Genomic DNA, 12730 nt, shown 5'->3' with positions numbered 1-12730 from the left:
GTTGTTTTAATACTTTAAAAAAAAAATGTCCTTTCCTCCCTAATCATTGAGCAAAACTGGCACTCCAGGAAGACTTGCTGTGTTTATTCTGTGGCTTCTGGTAATAATGGCTAATAATAGCTGCCACTTATTGAGCTGTAACTTCATGCCGGGGGACTATACTAAGTGCTTTCTATAGATCATCAGGAACCCGCCAGGTGGGAGGTGAGAGTCCTTGATTTCAGATGCTGATCTCTCCCTCACTAGACTAAACTGAGCATTTGGATCACGTCGTATTTGTGTGTATAAGGACCCTGGTGCCTAGTACAGTGCCTGGCAAAGCCCTGGAGCTCGATGATGCGTCATATTGGTGGATGTCAAAGGCCTAAGATTCCTGTACCTCCCTTTGGTCAGTTTCCCATCCCTGCCCCCATGTATATCCAGAGAGTTGAAGCTGGAGACGAGTACTCTTTGGCCTTCCCCTGCTGTGCGATCTCAAAACCTTCCATTTGCTCCCTGACTGAGCTGCATCTGAACCACTTTAAAGATAGAGCCTCCCTGGGCCAGGTGTCACATGCCTGAAATCCCAGCACTTCAGGAGCCTGAGGTAAGAGGATTGCGAGTTCAAGGCCAGCAACTTAGTCAGACCCTGTCTCAAAATAAAAATAAAAAAGAACTGGGGATGTAGCTTAGTGATAAAGTGCCCCTGAGTTCAATCCCCAATCAAGAGAGAGAGAAAGAGAGAACCTCTCCTTGGTGCCTTTCAGACCTGAGATGCTTGAGACTCCTTCTCAGACCCTGAGCCCCCAGCCACAATCCTCTACCCAGGTTGGCTAGTGGAGTGAGTGTGGATTGAAGCAGCTGCTTAGTTTTTATGTTCGTCATTGTTGAGGTATAGGAAGGAGAAAAAAAGCTTCATTCCCTAATGAACAGACACCCTCCTCTCAGGACCCCAACATCCAGCCCATAGACAGAGAATGTCACTCATTTATAGATGTGCCTGCCTGAAACAGAGCCATTCTCTATTGCCCCAGCTGCGTGGGTGTGGAGAGGGTGGAGTGGGGGTAGGCCCTGTGCAGTAGGCAGCAGGACAGCAGCCTAGTTAGCTGATCTGGCGGAAGCAGGCCCGGTCAGGTCCCTATCTCAACTAGCCACCGGGCGCCTCTCCAGAGGGTGCTACACTGCCCCCTGGAGGAGCCACAGCCTGCTTGGCGGCCGCGACTCTCGAGTCCAGGTCAGCCCATAGAGCTCCTCCCACCCTGAAGCAGGTGTCTGGCGCTCTAGGAGGCACCTGGGACTTCTGCTGGGAAGGTGCTGGGAAGGCGAAGTGGGAGGAGAGCCCACCACACCTCCCTGTGGCTGGCAGGAGAAACGCTTCTCCTGAGGCTCCAGCCAGGGGGCACTGGAGATTCATGGGCTTTAGAGTCAAAAGGGCCCTTCTTGCTCCTGGAGTTGCATCCCTCCTTGTACCGATGCCCTGGGAGAACCACTGGTCCTGCCCAAGGTCACTCAGCAGCCCATTCAGATCAGAGCCCAGATCAAGGGCCCTTGGCCCTTCTGACTGCTGCTGTGAGGATGACTTGCAATCCCCCCGGCAAAACATTGTACCGGGGTAACAGCAAAAAGCGGGAGCAGTAGAAGAAGCCCAGGATTGGCTGGCTCCTTCCTGAAGATCCAGGCGCAAGGTGCAGGGAGTCGCTAAACCTGCTCATTGACCGTGCCACCCAACTTGCTACCAACTCCCAAGGCGCCAAGCCAGGGCCCTGTCCCCAGCACTGCCTCTTTCTCATGGTTGTTTCCTGGGTGACCAGCCACAGGCACAGAGTACACGCCATCTTCTCCTCACACGTCAGGTTTCTTCTCTCAGCGTCCTCAGCCACACCCTGGAAAGACTCATGTGCACAAACACACATGTCCTGTCGCTTCCTTTGCCTTAAGCCTCTAGATCCCTGTTCCCCCAGACTGCTGCTCTGACCACCTGTGGCTCCAGAGCACTCACAATGACACCAGTCTGAATTGACATGTGCATAAGTGTAAGGAAATGTACATCTATATATATGCATATAAAACATCCAATAAGTTTGCGAATTGATTACTTGTTGAAATGGCAATATTATATACACATTATTAAATAAAATAAATGAAAATCAAGTTCATCTGGTTTTGCTTTGTTTTGCTTTGTTTTGCAGTGCTGGGGATCAAACCCAGAGCCTTGTGCTTGCTAGGTAAGCACTATATTGAGCTACATCCCAGTCCTCTTGGCTTTTCTTGAGGTTACTAGAAAATTTAAGGTCGTGGACGAGCCTTGTGTGATCTTCCTATTGGGCAAAGCAACTGCACATGCTCAGCTTCCTCCAGAAGGTAGCAACCCTTCCCTGCCTTTGACACTTCCCTTGAAGGAGATTCTGGAAGGTTCCTGAGGAATCCGCCTGAAGAGGCAGGTAAGGGAAGTTCCCCTAGGTGCTGTTCTCCTAAGCAGAAGAATCAGCACCAGCTAACAGATCCTGCATCCGGCCCATATTTTCAACATGGTTTCCATTTGGGGGAGCTGAAAGCTCACTGGGGGACAGGCATGTAGTAGACCCTGTGGTACCCAGCACAAACCCCCCCACTTCAGATCTAAGGAACTGCTTCCCCAGCCGCCCAGCCAGCGTGCGCTGCCGGCAGCTCCAAGCTGCACCTCTTGCCAAGGACTGCCCTTGGCTCAAAGCCGATGTCTCACCTACCCAAACAAAGCCTGGCCCCCTTGCCTCCGTTCAGGACCTCCGCAGAGGGCCGTCTGGACTTCAGAGCACCTCTCGGGCTCAGCAAGGCCTCTGCTGCAGCTAAACACCTCATCTCAGTTCCACCTCTCCCTGTCCCCTCTTCACTCCCTCACGAGTGAGGACTGGACAGCTCTCTCCAATCAGCTCCTCCAGGCAAATCTCAGAGCCTTAAAGTCTGCCTCTTGGGGAATCTGACCTACATAACCGTAGGTGCCTGGGCCTAGGAAACACTCCAGACGGAGTTTCAGAGCTGGATCACCCACCAGCTAACAAGGACCTGTCACTAGTGGCAGGTACAATACGGATCATTCTGACACTCTGTAGCATGCAAATGCTGACTGTTACCAGCAGTGAGTGGGGATGGGTGGGAGGGAAGATAGGGAGGATGCAGCATCCGGGGCTGGGAAGCGGAGGTCGACACAGTAATTAGAGGGACTGCAGAGTCCATGGCTGTTGTTGGGGCATCAGAGAAAGACAACAACAGACTGCAGATGTTGAACTGCCAGTTGAAAGCAAAGTGTAAAGGCCAGAGGGCCACCAGGGCACAGAGGGAAGCTGAGGACCGGGTTCCAGTCTCCATAAGAATGACTTATTAAGCCATTCTGAACCTTAGGGAGGCCATGGCGCCAGGGAAGACCTTGGGTGGGAAAAGTGAGACTCCAAGACACCTAGGGTAGCTAGGTGGCCACACTCAGGAGTCTTAAAGTGCTAGGGTCTTCTTGAACCTTCGGGACCCTCATGGTGTGGCCCCCTCCTTGCTTGGAGACAAGGAGTCTTCCTAAGGAGACACATGCTGTCCCCTCCCAGGGTATCTGTTCCACCTCCCCTCCTTGCACAGACCAGCAACTAGGGTTCAATCACAGCACAACCTGCAGGATGCTCTCCCCTGGAAGAGCTCAGGTAGGTCCCAGGCAGGAACGGGAGAGTGTGGGCCAGGATTGGAGGACAATGGGTAGGTTCAGGATCACACGGTTTATCACCCCAACAATGGCCTGTTGGTGCAAACACACCACTAACTTGGTTTATTTATTTACTTATTTATTTATATTTTTGTACCAGGGGCGCTTGAACCACTGAGTCACATCCCTAACCACCCCACCCCCCTTTTTAAAATTTTAAGACAGAGTCTTGCTAAATTGCTGAGGCCAGCTTTGAACTTGCGATCCTCTTGCCTCAGTCTCCAAGCCTCTGGGATTACAGGTGAGCGCCACTACCTCTGGCCTAACTTGACTCTTGAACACTTGGAGAAAGGGATTCCAGACCACTCTTCCCAGCTGGCCCCAGGCTGATGGTTCCCAGCTGTGTTCTCCAGGAATTGCCCTCAGCTGGAAGAAGCTGCCTCACCCCAAATTGGTGCAGGACAAAAACACCTGTCCTTGCTGGGCACAGTAGTGCACGCCTGTAATCCCTGCAGTGAGGGAGGCTGAGGCAGGAGGATTGAGAGCTCAAAGGCAGCCTCAGCATCTTAGCGAGGCTCTGAGCAACTCAGTGAGACCCTTTTTCTAAATAAAATATTGAAGAGGGCTGGGGATGTGGCTCAGTGATTAAGTGCCCCTGGGTTCAATCCCTGGTACCAAAAAACAAACAAAAATAACAAATTTAAAAAACCCAACCACCACCACCACCACCACCACCACCACCACCAACAACAACAACAACAACAAAACCTGTCCTGATCTCCAAGGCTCCCCAGCTCCGGAACACTCCCAAGAGAGGGACCGAGGACAGCACTGCCCCTGTTCCTCTGCCGGCTGGCTACCTTACTTCCAGCAGGGGTCGCTGCGGCGCTCTCCCTCGGCACCTGCTACCTGCATTTCCAGGCTCAGTGTCGTCCCCTGGGAACCTAGTGCTCCAGAAAGAAGAACACGGGAATGCCGCTCTGTGAGGCAGTCTTTAAGTGCAGAGGAGGAGCTGAGAAAAGCCACCATCAAAACCACCAGAAAACGCACTTACTTGCACAAGCGCCTGGATAAAGGGATGTCTTCCCTGCCCAGGGGGGCTTTCAACTGCTGGGTGGAAAATTGGGGTCTCAGAAGAATCGTCAAGACATCCCTGGGGCTTTTCCCCCCACAGATCTTGACTCTTGGTCTCCCCCAGGTGGACTCTGCTTGGCCCAGAGTGGGAACCGGGCAGCTGACACATGCAGGTGAAGCTCCGGGGGCCTTGGGGCAGTCCTCCCTCACTGGCCCCCTGCATAGGCTCCAGGGCAGCTGCTGCAGCATCTGTGCCCAGGAGAAGCGGGGGCTGCAGGCCTTTCCTCTGCCCGCACCACAAGGTTACGCCCTGCACCTGGCCTCCCCACCCATCCCTCTCTCCTGGAAGAACACTTTAAGGCCTCCTTGTTCTCAGAATCTGAGATCTCTTCCCCATTCTTGGCCATGTTTGATGCTGCTGACCGTCCTGTCCCTGTCCCTTGAATCCTGGCACATGTCCTGATCATTCCCTTTTGCCTTTCTTCCTGTTAGGGGCTCCTCTGCCCAGTCGTGGGCATCCTGAAAGCTAGCCCTCAGCTTTCCTGTGGTGATGCACGGCTGCCTTTGGTTTCCCAGGTCTATCAGGGTTGCAGCTTGTATCAGACTTCACTCCCCTTAATGGCTGAGTGAGATGCCAACGGATGTTTACACCTCGACTTGTTTATCCATACGTCCCTGAAGGGGACGTTGACTTTTTAATATTTATTTATTTATTTTTGTACCGAGGATTGACCCCAGGGGTGCTCTACTGCTAGGCTACATTCCCCAGCCCTTTGTATTTTTTATTTTAAGACAGGATCTCACTAAGTTCCTCAGGCTGGCCTTAAACTTGCGATCCTCCTGCTTCAACCTCCCAAATTGCTGGGATTATAGACATATGCCATCACGCCCAGAGATACTGACTTTTAGAAAATGGATTTTATTATTTAGGTCAGTTTTAAGTTCCCAGCAAACTGAATGGATGGTACGTAGATTTCCTGTATACTACTACTCCCTGTAGACTACCCACTATCAACAACCTCCACCAGAGTATTTATTACAATCTACGAACAGTGCCACAGCATTACACAAAGTGAAGAGTTTATATTAGGGTTCACTCTTGGTATTGATCCTTCTAGAGTTGGACAAATGCATAGTGACATGTATCCACTGCTTTAATACCATAGGTAGTATTTTCACTGCCTTAAGAATCTTCTGTACTTTGGGAATATTAACTTTGCAGTGGGGGTACTGGGGCTTGAGTTCAAGGGTGTTTTACCACTGAGCTACATGCTATATCTCCAGGCCATTTTTTTTTTTTTTTTAGACAGGACCTCGCTAAGTGGCCCAGCTTGGCCTTGGCCTCCCTCAGCTTCCTGAGTGTCTGGGATTATCCGGGTGCACCACCATGCCCAGCTGGGGATATTAAATTTTAATGGATAGACAGGAGAGGAATCAGGAAGAAGACGGATAAAGAGAATCAGGGAAGAAGGGAGTTTCAAGAGGGAGGTATGGTCAGCAGTGCCCAAGGCCCTACAGACAGGAGAGCTTGTACAGGAGAGTTCCATTTTTACCAGCACACCCTGTGCAGTTATTAGGAGCTTCCCATTTCATTCCCAGTTGGAGGAATCACTGAATGGTTCCCCATGGCACTTCTCCCTAACACAGTGGAGCATGATGAGTGCTGAGCAGGGTCCATCAGATTTGTCCACTGAAGACTCTCACAGGAGTGGTATAGGTGGTGAGTGTATTACTAGTTCACCTCCCATTGTATAACAAAATACCTGAGGTTAAGTATTATATAAAGACAAGAGGTTTATTTGGCTCACAGTTTTGGAGGTTGAAAGTCCAACTTGGGTGTCCTCTGGTGAGGACATGACATACAGCATCACACCATGTTGGGGGCACATGTGAGAAAAGAGATGCCATGGTGAGAGAGCAAGCCAGAGATAGACCAGGGAGGGACCAGGTGTGCGCTTCTGTAATAACCCTCGGAGGAGAACAAACAGGATCCCACAAGAACTGCATCAATTCCTTCTGAGGGCAGTGCCTTGCATGACTTAATTACTTCCCACTAGGACCCACCTCGTAAAGGTCCCAGTGCCTCCCAACACTCCTGCACTGAGGACCAAGTTCCAGCATGTGAACCTTTGTGGGACAGACTCAAACCCTGTCCAAATCTGATGGGCAGGGTGGGGGAGCCTGCCGATTGCAGGTTGAGGTGGCGTGTGTGGGTGAGGCACCAAGAACAGAAACCTCGGATTTCCTAGCATATCGGGCTTCACTCTAGGAATGTCACTCTTCTCTGGTCCCCTGAGCCTGGGCAGAGCCTTGAAACCCTCCCCTAGGTAGCCATGGCAGGTGGAGTAGGTGGATGCCCTCAGCTGCAAGGGATGGTGTCCCAGGGGAATGCAGGGTACAGGTGCTGTAAGGTGGGTCTGCACCTCTGTGGAATTCTGTTGTTCGCCTCCAGGGGTCCTTTTTGGAATCCACATTGTCCCCCACCTTGCCCCTGGCAGGGCATTCTGGGGTACCCCACATAACCTGCAGCAGTGTCAGCCGGGTGACTCTTGGTGCGTTTCATACACTCGACCTCTACCCAAGACTCCTCTAGGAGAAAGTGGCCCAGACAGTGGAGCCCCAGCTGTGCGCGCGGTGGCTGGAGCACCTGTGGTGACTGAGACTGTCTCCCCACAAGCGAGACAAATAGGATGCCGTCGCAGTCAGGAGGCTGCCGGAGAGCCGAGCATGGGCTCTCAGCCCCGCCAAGCTTCTGGTCACTGGGGAGCTCCCAGCTCCCGTCCTGGAATTTGAAAAGCAGAATCTCTGGGGGTGACCCAAGTGTGGGAACTTGTTGAAGCTCCCAGGTGATTCCAACTTGCAGCGAGAACCACTGGTTTGGAGTAGGGAGAGCTGGCGGTGGCATCAGGTCAGAACGACTTGCAGCAACAGGTACCCTCCAGGGCTCAGTCCCCCAGCCATGACGTGCCACAGCTTCTTCCTGTCTTCCTCACCACGCTCGCCCTGCTCTCTGCTGCCTTTCCCTTTCCCAGACCTCACAAATAGGGTTGCCAGATTGACTATAGGAGCCCTGTGGGACTTGTCTTTTAGATGAATAGTAATTTTGTAGTTTCAAGCATGTTCCAAGTATCGCGTGGACAGACTTCTACTTAAAAAGATTGTTCATCACTTATTTGAAATTCAAGTTTCACTGGGCATCTGTACTTTGTATTTGCTAAATCCAGCAAGCCTACTCAGAGAGTACATCTTGTGAGTCCGATGAATCTGATCACAGTCCCTTGTGGGGAGGTCGCCCCAGTGCCCCAGCGTTGGGAGGTGGCTGTCTGTGCCGAAGTGCCTCAGAGCTAGAGATGAATGCTGTCATCCTGACGTGGAGAGTCCTTAGATCATCGCACTTGGGAGCACCCTTGTCTCTCTCTGTATCACCTGCGCTCCTCTCATTCCTCATTGTCAGTCGTGTGCTCTCTTCCTGTTGACCAGGATGCCCTGGCCATCGCCTTCCCTTCCCCAGCCCTCTCCTCCCCTCTCCCGCCCCTGGTGAGGTTGGATTTCCCAGCTTTACCACATTTAATATCCTGCCTCATTTTGTTCTCTGAGGTCCCACGTGTCTGGAGGTGTTTACCAGAGAGCGGGCCATGTGGCTGGTCCCTGAGAGGGGATGTGAGGAAGAGTGTCCCCCGGGGCATCTCTGACTGGTTGCGATCAGCCGCCTGGGGAGCAATGGAACCGGGGACTAAGAAAGGATAAAGGCCTTTTGGGGGACCCTGGAGGTTAGAGTTGGGGTGCCCAACTGAGGTCCTGAATGTGTTTCCCCTACCAGGCCCAAAGGCTAAGTCTGAGGAGGTCTCTGGTCAACCTGAGAAGTCGGAGGATCCCCAGCAGGCGAAAGATGGGAAGACCAGGTAGCCCACAGTGGTCAACATGATGAGTTCCAGCAGTACCTGGGGCAGATGGGGTGGGGGTGCTTCTGGTGGGACTGACAAGAGTGGTCCTGAGAGAAGAGACCCCACAAAGAGAAAATATGCATGTGGAGGGTGGGAAGGAGTGTCTGGACTGGTCCTGGGTATCTCCAAGCTCAGGAGCTAAGCCTATGCCAAGCAGGGTTGGCGCCACCGTCCCTCCCTCAGGATCCTGGTTAAGGAAGGTGCGCCCTCTGTGGTGGGTAGTGGGAATGCACCTGTGGACAGGGAGCTCTGGGCCCCGGGGAACCTGGGGTGGGCAGGGGATCCACACTGCACTGAAGGGGCAGAGGTGATGGAAGGAGGGACAGGAGCAGCTCCTGACAGAGAAGGGAGGCAGGATGGAGTGTGAGCCAGAGCCATGTGAAGGACAGAGAGAGGGGTCTGGATTCCAGAGGGAAAGCTAACCCCAGGTGCTGACTGAGCAGGCGGAGCCAGGGTCAAGGCAGTCAGACAGTTTTGGAGTCAAGATGTGAGACAGAGAAATTTCCTGAATATTTAAGTAACTTTACCAGGATCCCCTCTGTGTGGCCACCACCCTGGTCCTAATGTGGGTCGGACTCCTTCCTGGAGCCTCGGTGTGGCTCCTGTCAATGGGCTGGTGTGGCTGGAGGTGCGGGATGGAACACCAGGACGTGAGGTGTGATGGGTATTTAGGTTGTTTCCAGTTCAGAAGTTTTATGCAAAGTGCTGCTGGGAACCTTCCTGCTCTCTCAGCCTTCAGCCTGGCACATGAGGAGTGGGACTGCGCCCTGGTTTCCCTCTCTATGAGATGGGGTTAGTGCTCACCCGGGGCTGCCAGTGATTCGCAGCAGCTGTTTACCCAGGGTGCAGCCCCGAGTGGTGCTATAAATGGTAGCAGAGCCCACAAGCTGCCCGAACAGGAAGGCCCCTTGGAGGCGTAGGAGAGCTGGCCTCTGAGGAACGGAGGGTCAATGCCGGTTAGTCGGTGTCCAGCAGGTTGGGTCAGAGCAGGGATTGGAGTTGGACCTCTAGGGCTCAGCTCGATGCTCTTCCCCAAACCCCAGGGTGCACTTGGCTGCTGGTAATCCCTTCTGCACCCACCGTGCCAGTGCTGACGCTTGCCCTCTGCAGGACGTGGCCACCCTGAAGCAGCGGAGCCGGGCTGGCATAGTCCTGCCTGGCGTAATGCGGGAGGTGGGGTTGAGGGATTAGAGGAGATCACATGCTGCCCCAGGACACCTGCTGCAACCGCCTTGCAGCCAGGAGTCCTGGATTCTCCTGGACTCTGTGCTGGTGGCCGGGCCCTAGGGTGACTGGCTCTGCGGAGGCGATGCTGGGGCCCCTCCCCACAGTCTTGGTAAGTGGGCCTCCTGCCCCTGGCTCTCAGTCTTGGGCTTTTTAAGTGTCTTTGCAGCAAAGGAAGAGATGAGCTCCTCTAAAGACTGCGTATCTGCAGGGCGTCAGGGGAGAAAGGCAAGGTGCCCACACAAGCATGTTGGGTGAGCTGGGGGTGGGGACAGGAGGTGCACCATCCATGCCTGCTGGTGCCCCCTCGCCCGCTGCAACCCTGACTCCCTCAGCCAGCCACATTCCCCATTCTATGTGTGCCGGCCCAGTCTAAGGCCATCTGGGTAAACATGGGGCTCCCTAAGGGGCTGCTTTGATTTGGGGGCTTTTTCTCCAGGACTGAGGGCTGAGGCTGCCTAAAAAGCTCCTAGTCTCCCGATTTCACCCCAACGGGCCAGAGATCTCCATCTGGGCAGGTAAGGCAAGCCCAGTGGATGGCAGTGTGGGAGAACTGGGCGCCCACCCACCCCATGGCTGCAGAAGGGGTCAGAGGTATCATGAGCCTTCCCACCCCCACTCCATTGGGCAGCAGACTCCTTTGAGCCCTGCCCATCCCTCCCATGGTCTCCTGAGGCTCAGATGCACCTGGAGGACAGGGAGACCAGGGTCTGGAGGTTTGGCGGGCTGCTGGGAGTGTACTCTGGCTGCTAAGGGAGGTGGACAGAGAGAAACATTTGCAGTCTCTGGAATCGGCTCCAGGGCCAGGCACCTGAGGAGGGAGCCCATCGTTTGGGGGGCTGGCTCCACCTGAGTTCAGCTACATAGGAGGCCAGATGCACCGCCTCTCTGACCTGCCCCTTGGAGATGGAGATGAGGTCCAGACCCCCAACCCTCACTGTTCCCTGATAGGTACTGGGGACCCTCCTCAGCTGAGGAGGCCACTTCTGAAGCTGGGACGCTCTAGGTAAGTGCCAGCAGCCAGAATGTCCATCAAGAGCATCTGCCACCTAAAACCTGAGACCCTGAGCCTGCCACCTGGGGCCTCAGAGTCCCCAGGCTGCCAGCGGCGACACACGCTCCCAGCAAGCGAGTTTCGCTGCCTCACGCTGGAGGATGCAGTCAGTGTGTTTGAGATAGAGCGTGAAGGTGAGCAGTCCCACGTGGGGTCAGGGTGGGTGCTCTAAGCTGGCCCCGCTGTCTTCTCCCGTGTCCTGGGCTTATGGGCTGCATCCCAGAGGATTAGATCATGTGCGTGCATTCCAGAAAGTAGGGGAAACAACAGCCCTGAGTCACCTGCTTTCCTGGGTGTACAAGTGGCCACTGGATGTGTGGTGGACAGTGGGCAAGTGGCATAGTGAACACCAAGTCACCCACCCATGCCTCCTGCCACAGCCTTTATCTCTGTCTCGGGCATCTGCCCCCTGTACCTGGACGAGATCCGGCACTTCCTGACCCTGTGTCCAGAGCTGTCCCTGGGCTGGTTTCAAGAGGGCCGCCTTGTGGCCTTCATCATCGGCTCACTTTGGGATGAGGAGAGACTCACTCAGGTGAGGGTCAAGCTGTGATGCCCAGCTTCCAGAAGGTTCTAGGAGAGGTTGGCCAGGGTGGGGCTTTCTTCTTCCAGAACCAGAGAGGAATACAAGCCACAGACCCCTCCCAAGGCAAGAGCACCCAGTCCAGCTCCTTGGGGCCTCAGAGGACTTCTGAATTTTCCTGCATGGGGTTGGGAATGTAGCTCCCAATTTGGGGTCCTTCATGGATGGGAAGGAATCCCTGACCAGAGGCACTCAGGGGACGTCAGCTCTGGGCCTGTGCTGGGTTGTCGGGGGTGGGGGGAGTTGGCAGCGGAGGTGACGTGGACCCCCGACCCCTGCTTACCCCAGGAGTCGCTGAGGCTGCACAGGCCCGGGGGGCGCACAGCCCACCTGCACGTGCTGGCTGTGCACCACACCTCCCGGCAGCAGGGCAAGGGCTCCGTCCTGCTGTGGCGCTACCTGCACCACCTGGGCGGTCAGCCAGCAGTGCGCCGGGCCGTGCTCATGTGCGAGGAGGCCCTGGTGCCCTTCTACGAGAAGTTTGGCTTCCAGGCCGTGGGCCCGTGCGCCATCTCCGCGGGCTCCCTCGCCTTCACCGAGCTGCAGTGCTCCCTGCGGGGCCACGCCTTCCTGCGTAGGAACAGCGGCTGCTGAGGCGGCTGCCCGAGGGGCTTCGGGAGATGTGGGAGGCAGGTTGGGGGCTCTCACCCGAGTGTGAAGGGAGACAGTGTGGAGGGGAGAGGTCTGAGGAGCGGGGATGGATTCACCTGGTCCCAGCTGCTCAGAGCAGGGAATGCTGTGTCCTCTGTCCTCATGGGACCCTCTAGAACTTCTGCATTCCAAACTCTGTGCCCAAGACTCAAGAGGAGGGTGGGTTGGTAAATGGAGTGGTGGGAGGTGTTCTTAGGTCCCCACCCGGCTTCCTGCCCCGGTGCAGCATCCTGACGCTTGAGGTCCTTATTCTCCCCAGCCTCATGGATACCTTATTGCCCTCCACCCCTGGGATGGGAGTAGTGAGGAGCAGAGCCCACAGGGGACACTGCCCCCAAGTCCTTGGGCACCCTGTGTGCCCAACGTCCTCCCTAGGTTCTCTTCTCTCCTCAGTCACCCACCAGCCCCTACACTGGCTCCTCAGCCCCTAGTAATAAAGCAGTTATGTCCCCTGCCTCCCTGGTGGCTCTTTGATGTGGTGTGAAGTCTGTGGGTGTGGAGCAGGCACAGTGAATGGACCTGTCCTCTGCCTGGAGTGATGGACAAGTGTCCTGCTG

At 54.8% G+C, this 12730-nt stretch overlaps 1 protein-coding gene across 1 annotated transcript; it reads left to right on the top strand.

Moving 5' to 3' along the window:
* Window positions 1-10382: 10382 nt before the first annotated feature.
* Window positions 10383-12116, top strand: Aanat (aralkylamine N-acetyltransferase). Its single transcript, XM_047547203.1, has 4 exons — window positions 10383-10403; window positions 10837-11073; window positions 11320-11474; window positions 11811-12116. The coding sequence occupies exons 2-4, from the start codon at window positions 10911-10913 to the stop codon at window positions 12114-12116; spliced, it is 624 nt and encodes a 207-aa protein (XP_047403159.1). The 5' UTR covers window positions 10383-10403; window positions 10837-10910.
* Window positions 12117-12730: the final 614 nt, after the last annotated feature.

This window comes from Sciurus carolinensis, chromosome 3, assembly GCF_902686445.1.
Source record: "Sciurus carolinensis chromosome 3, mSciCar1.2, whole genome shotgun sequence".
In the NCBI taxonomy this organism is placed as follows: domain Eukaryota; kingdom Metazoa; phylum Chordata; class Mammalia; order Rodentia; family Sciuridae; genus Sciurus; species Sciurus carolinensis.
This window is presented reverse-complemented; position numbering and strand designations above follow the sequence as displayed.

Excerpts from the sequence above, each read along its gene's own strand:
- Aanat (XM_047547203.1), top strand. The coding sequence starts at position 10,911 with ATGTCCATCAAGAGCATCTGCCACCTAAAACCTGAGACCCTGAGCCTG. Across the intron at positions 11,074-11,319 it reads GTTTGAGATAGAGCGTGAAG|CCTTTATCTCTGTCTCGGGC; the intron begins GTGAGCAGTCCC and ends CTCCTGCCACAG. Across the intron at positions 11,475-11,810 it reads ATGAGGAGAGACTCACTCAG|GAGTCGCTGAGGCTGCACAG; the intron begins GTGAGGGTCAAG and ends TGCTTACCCCAG.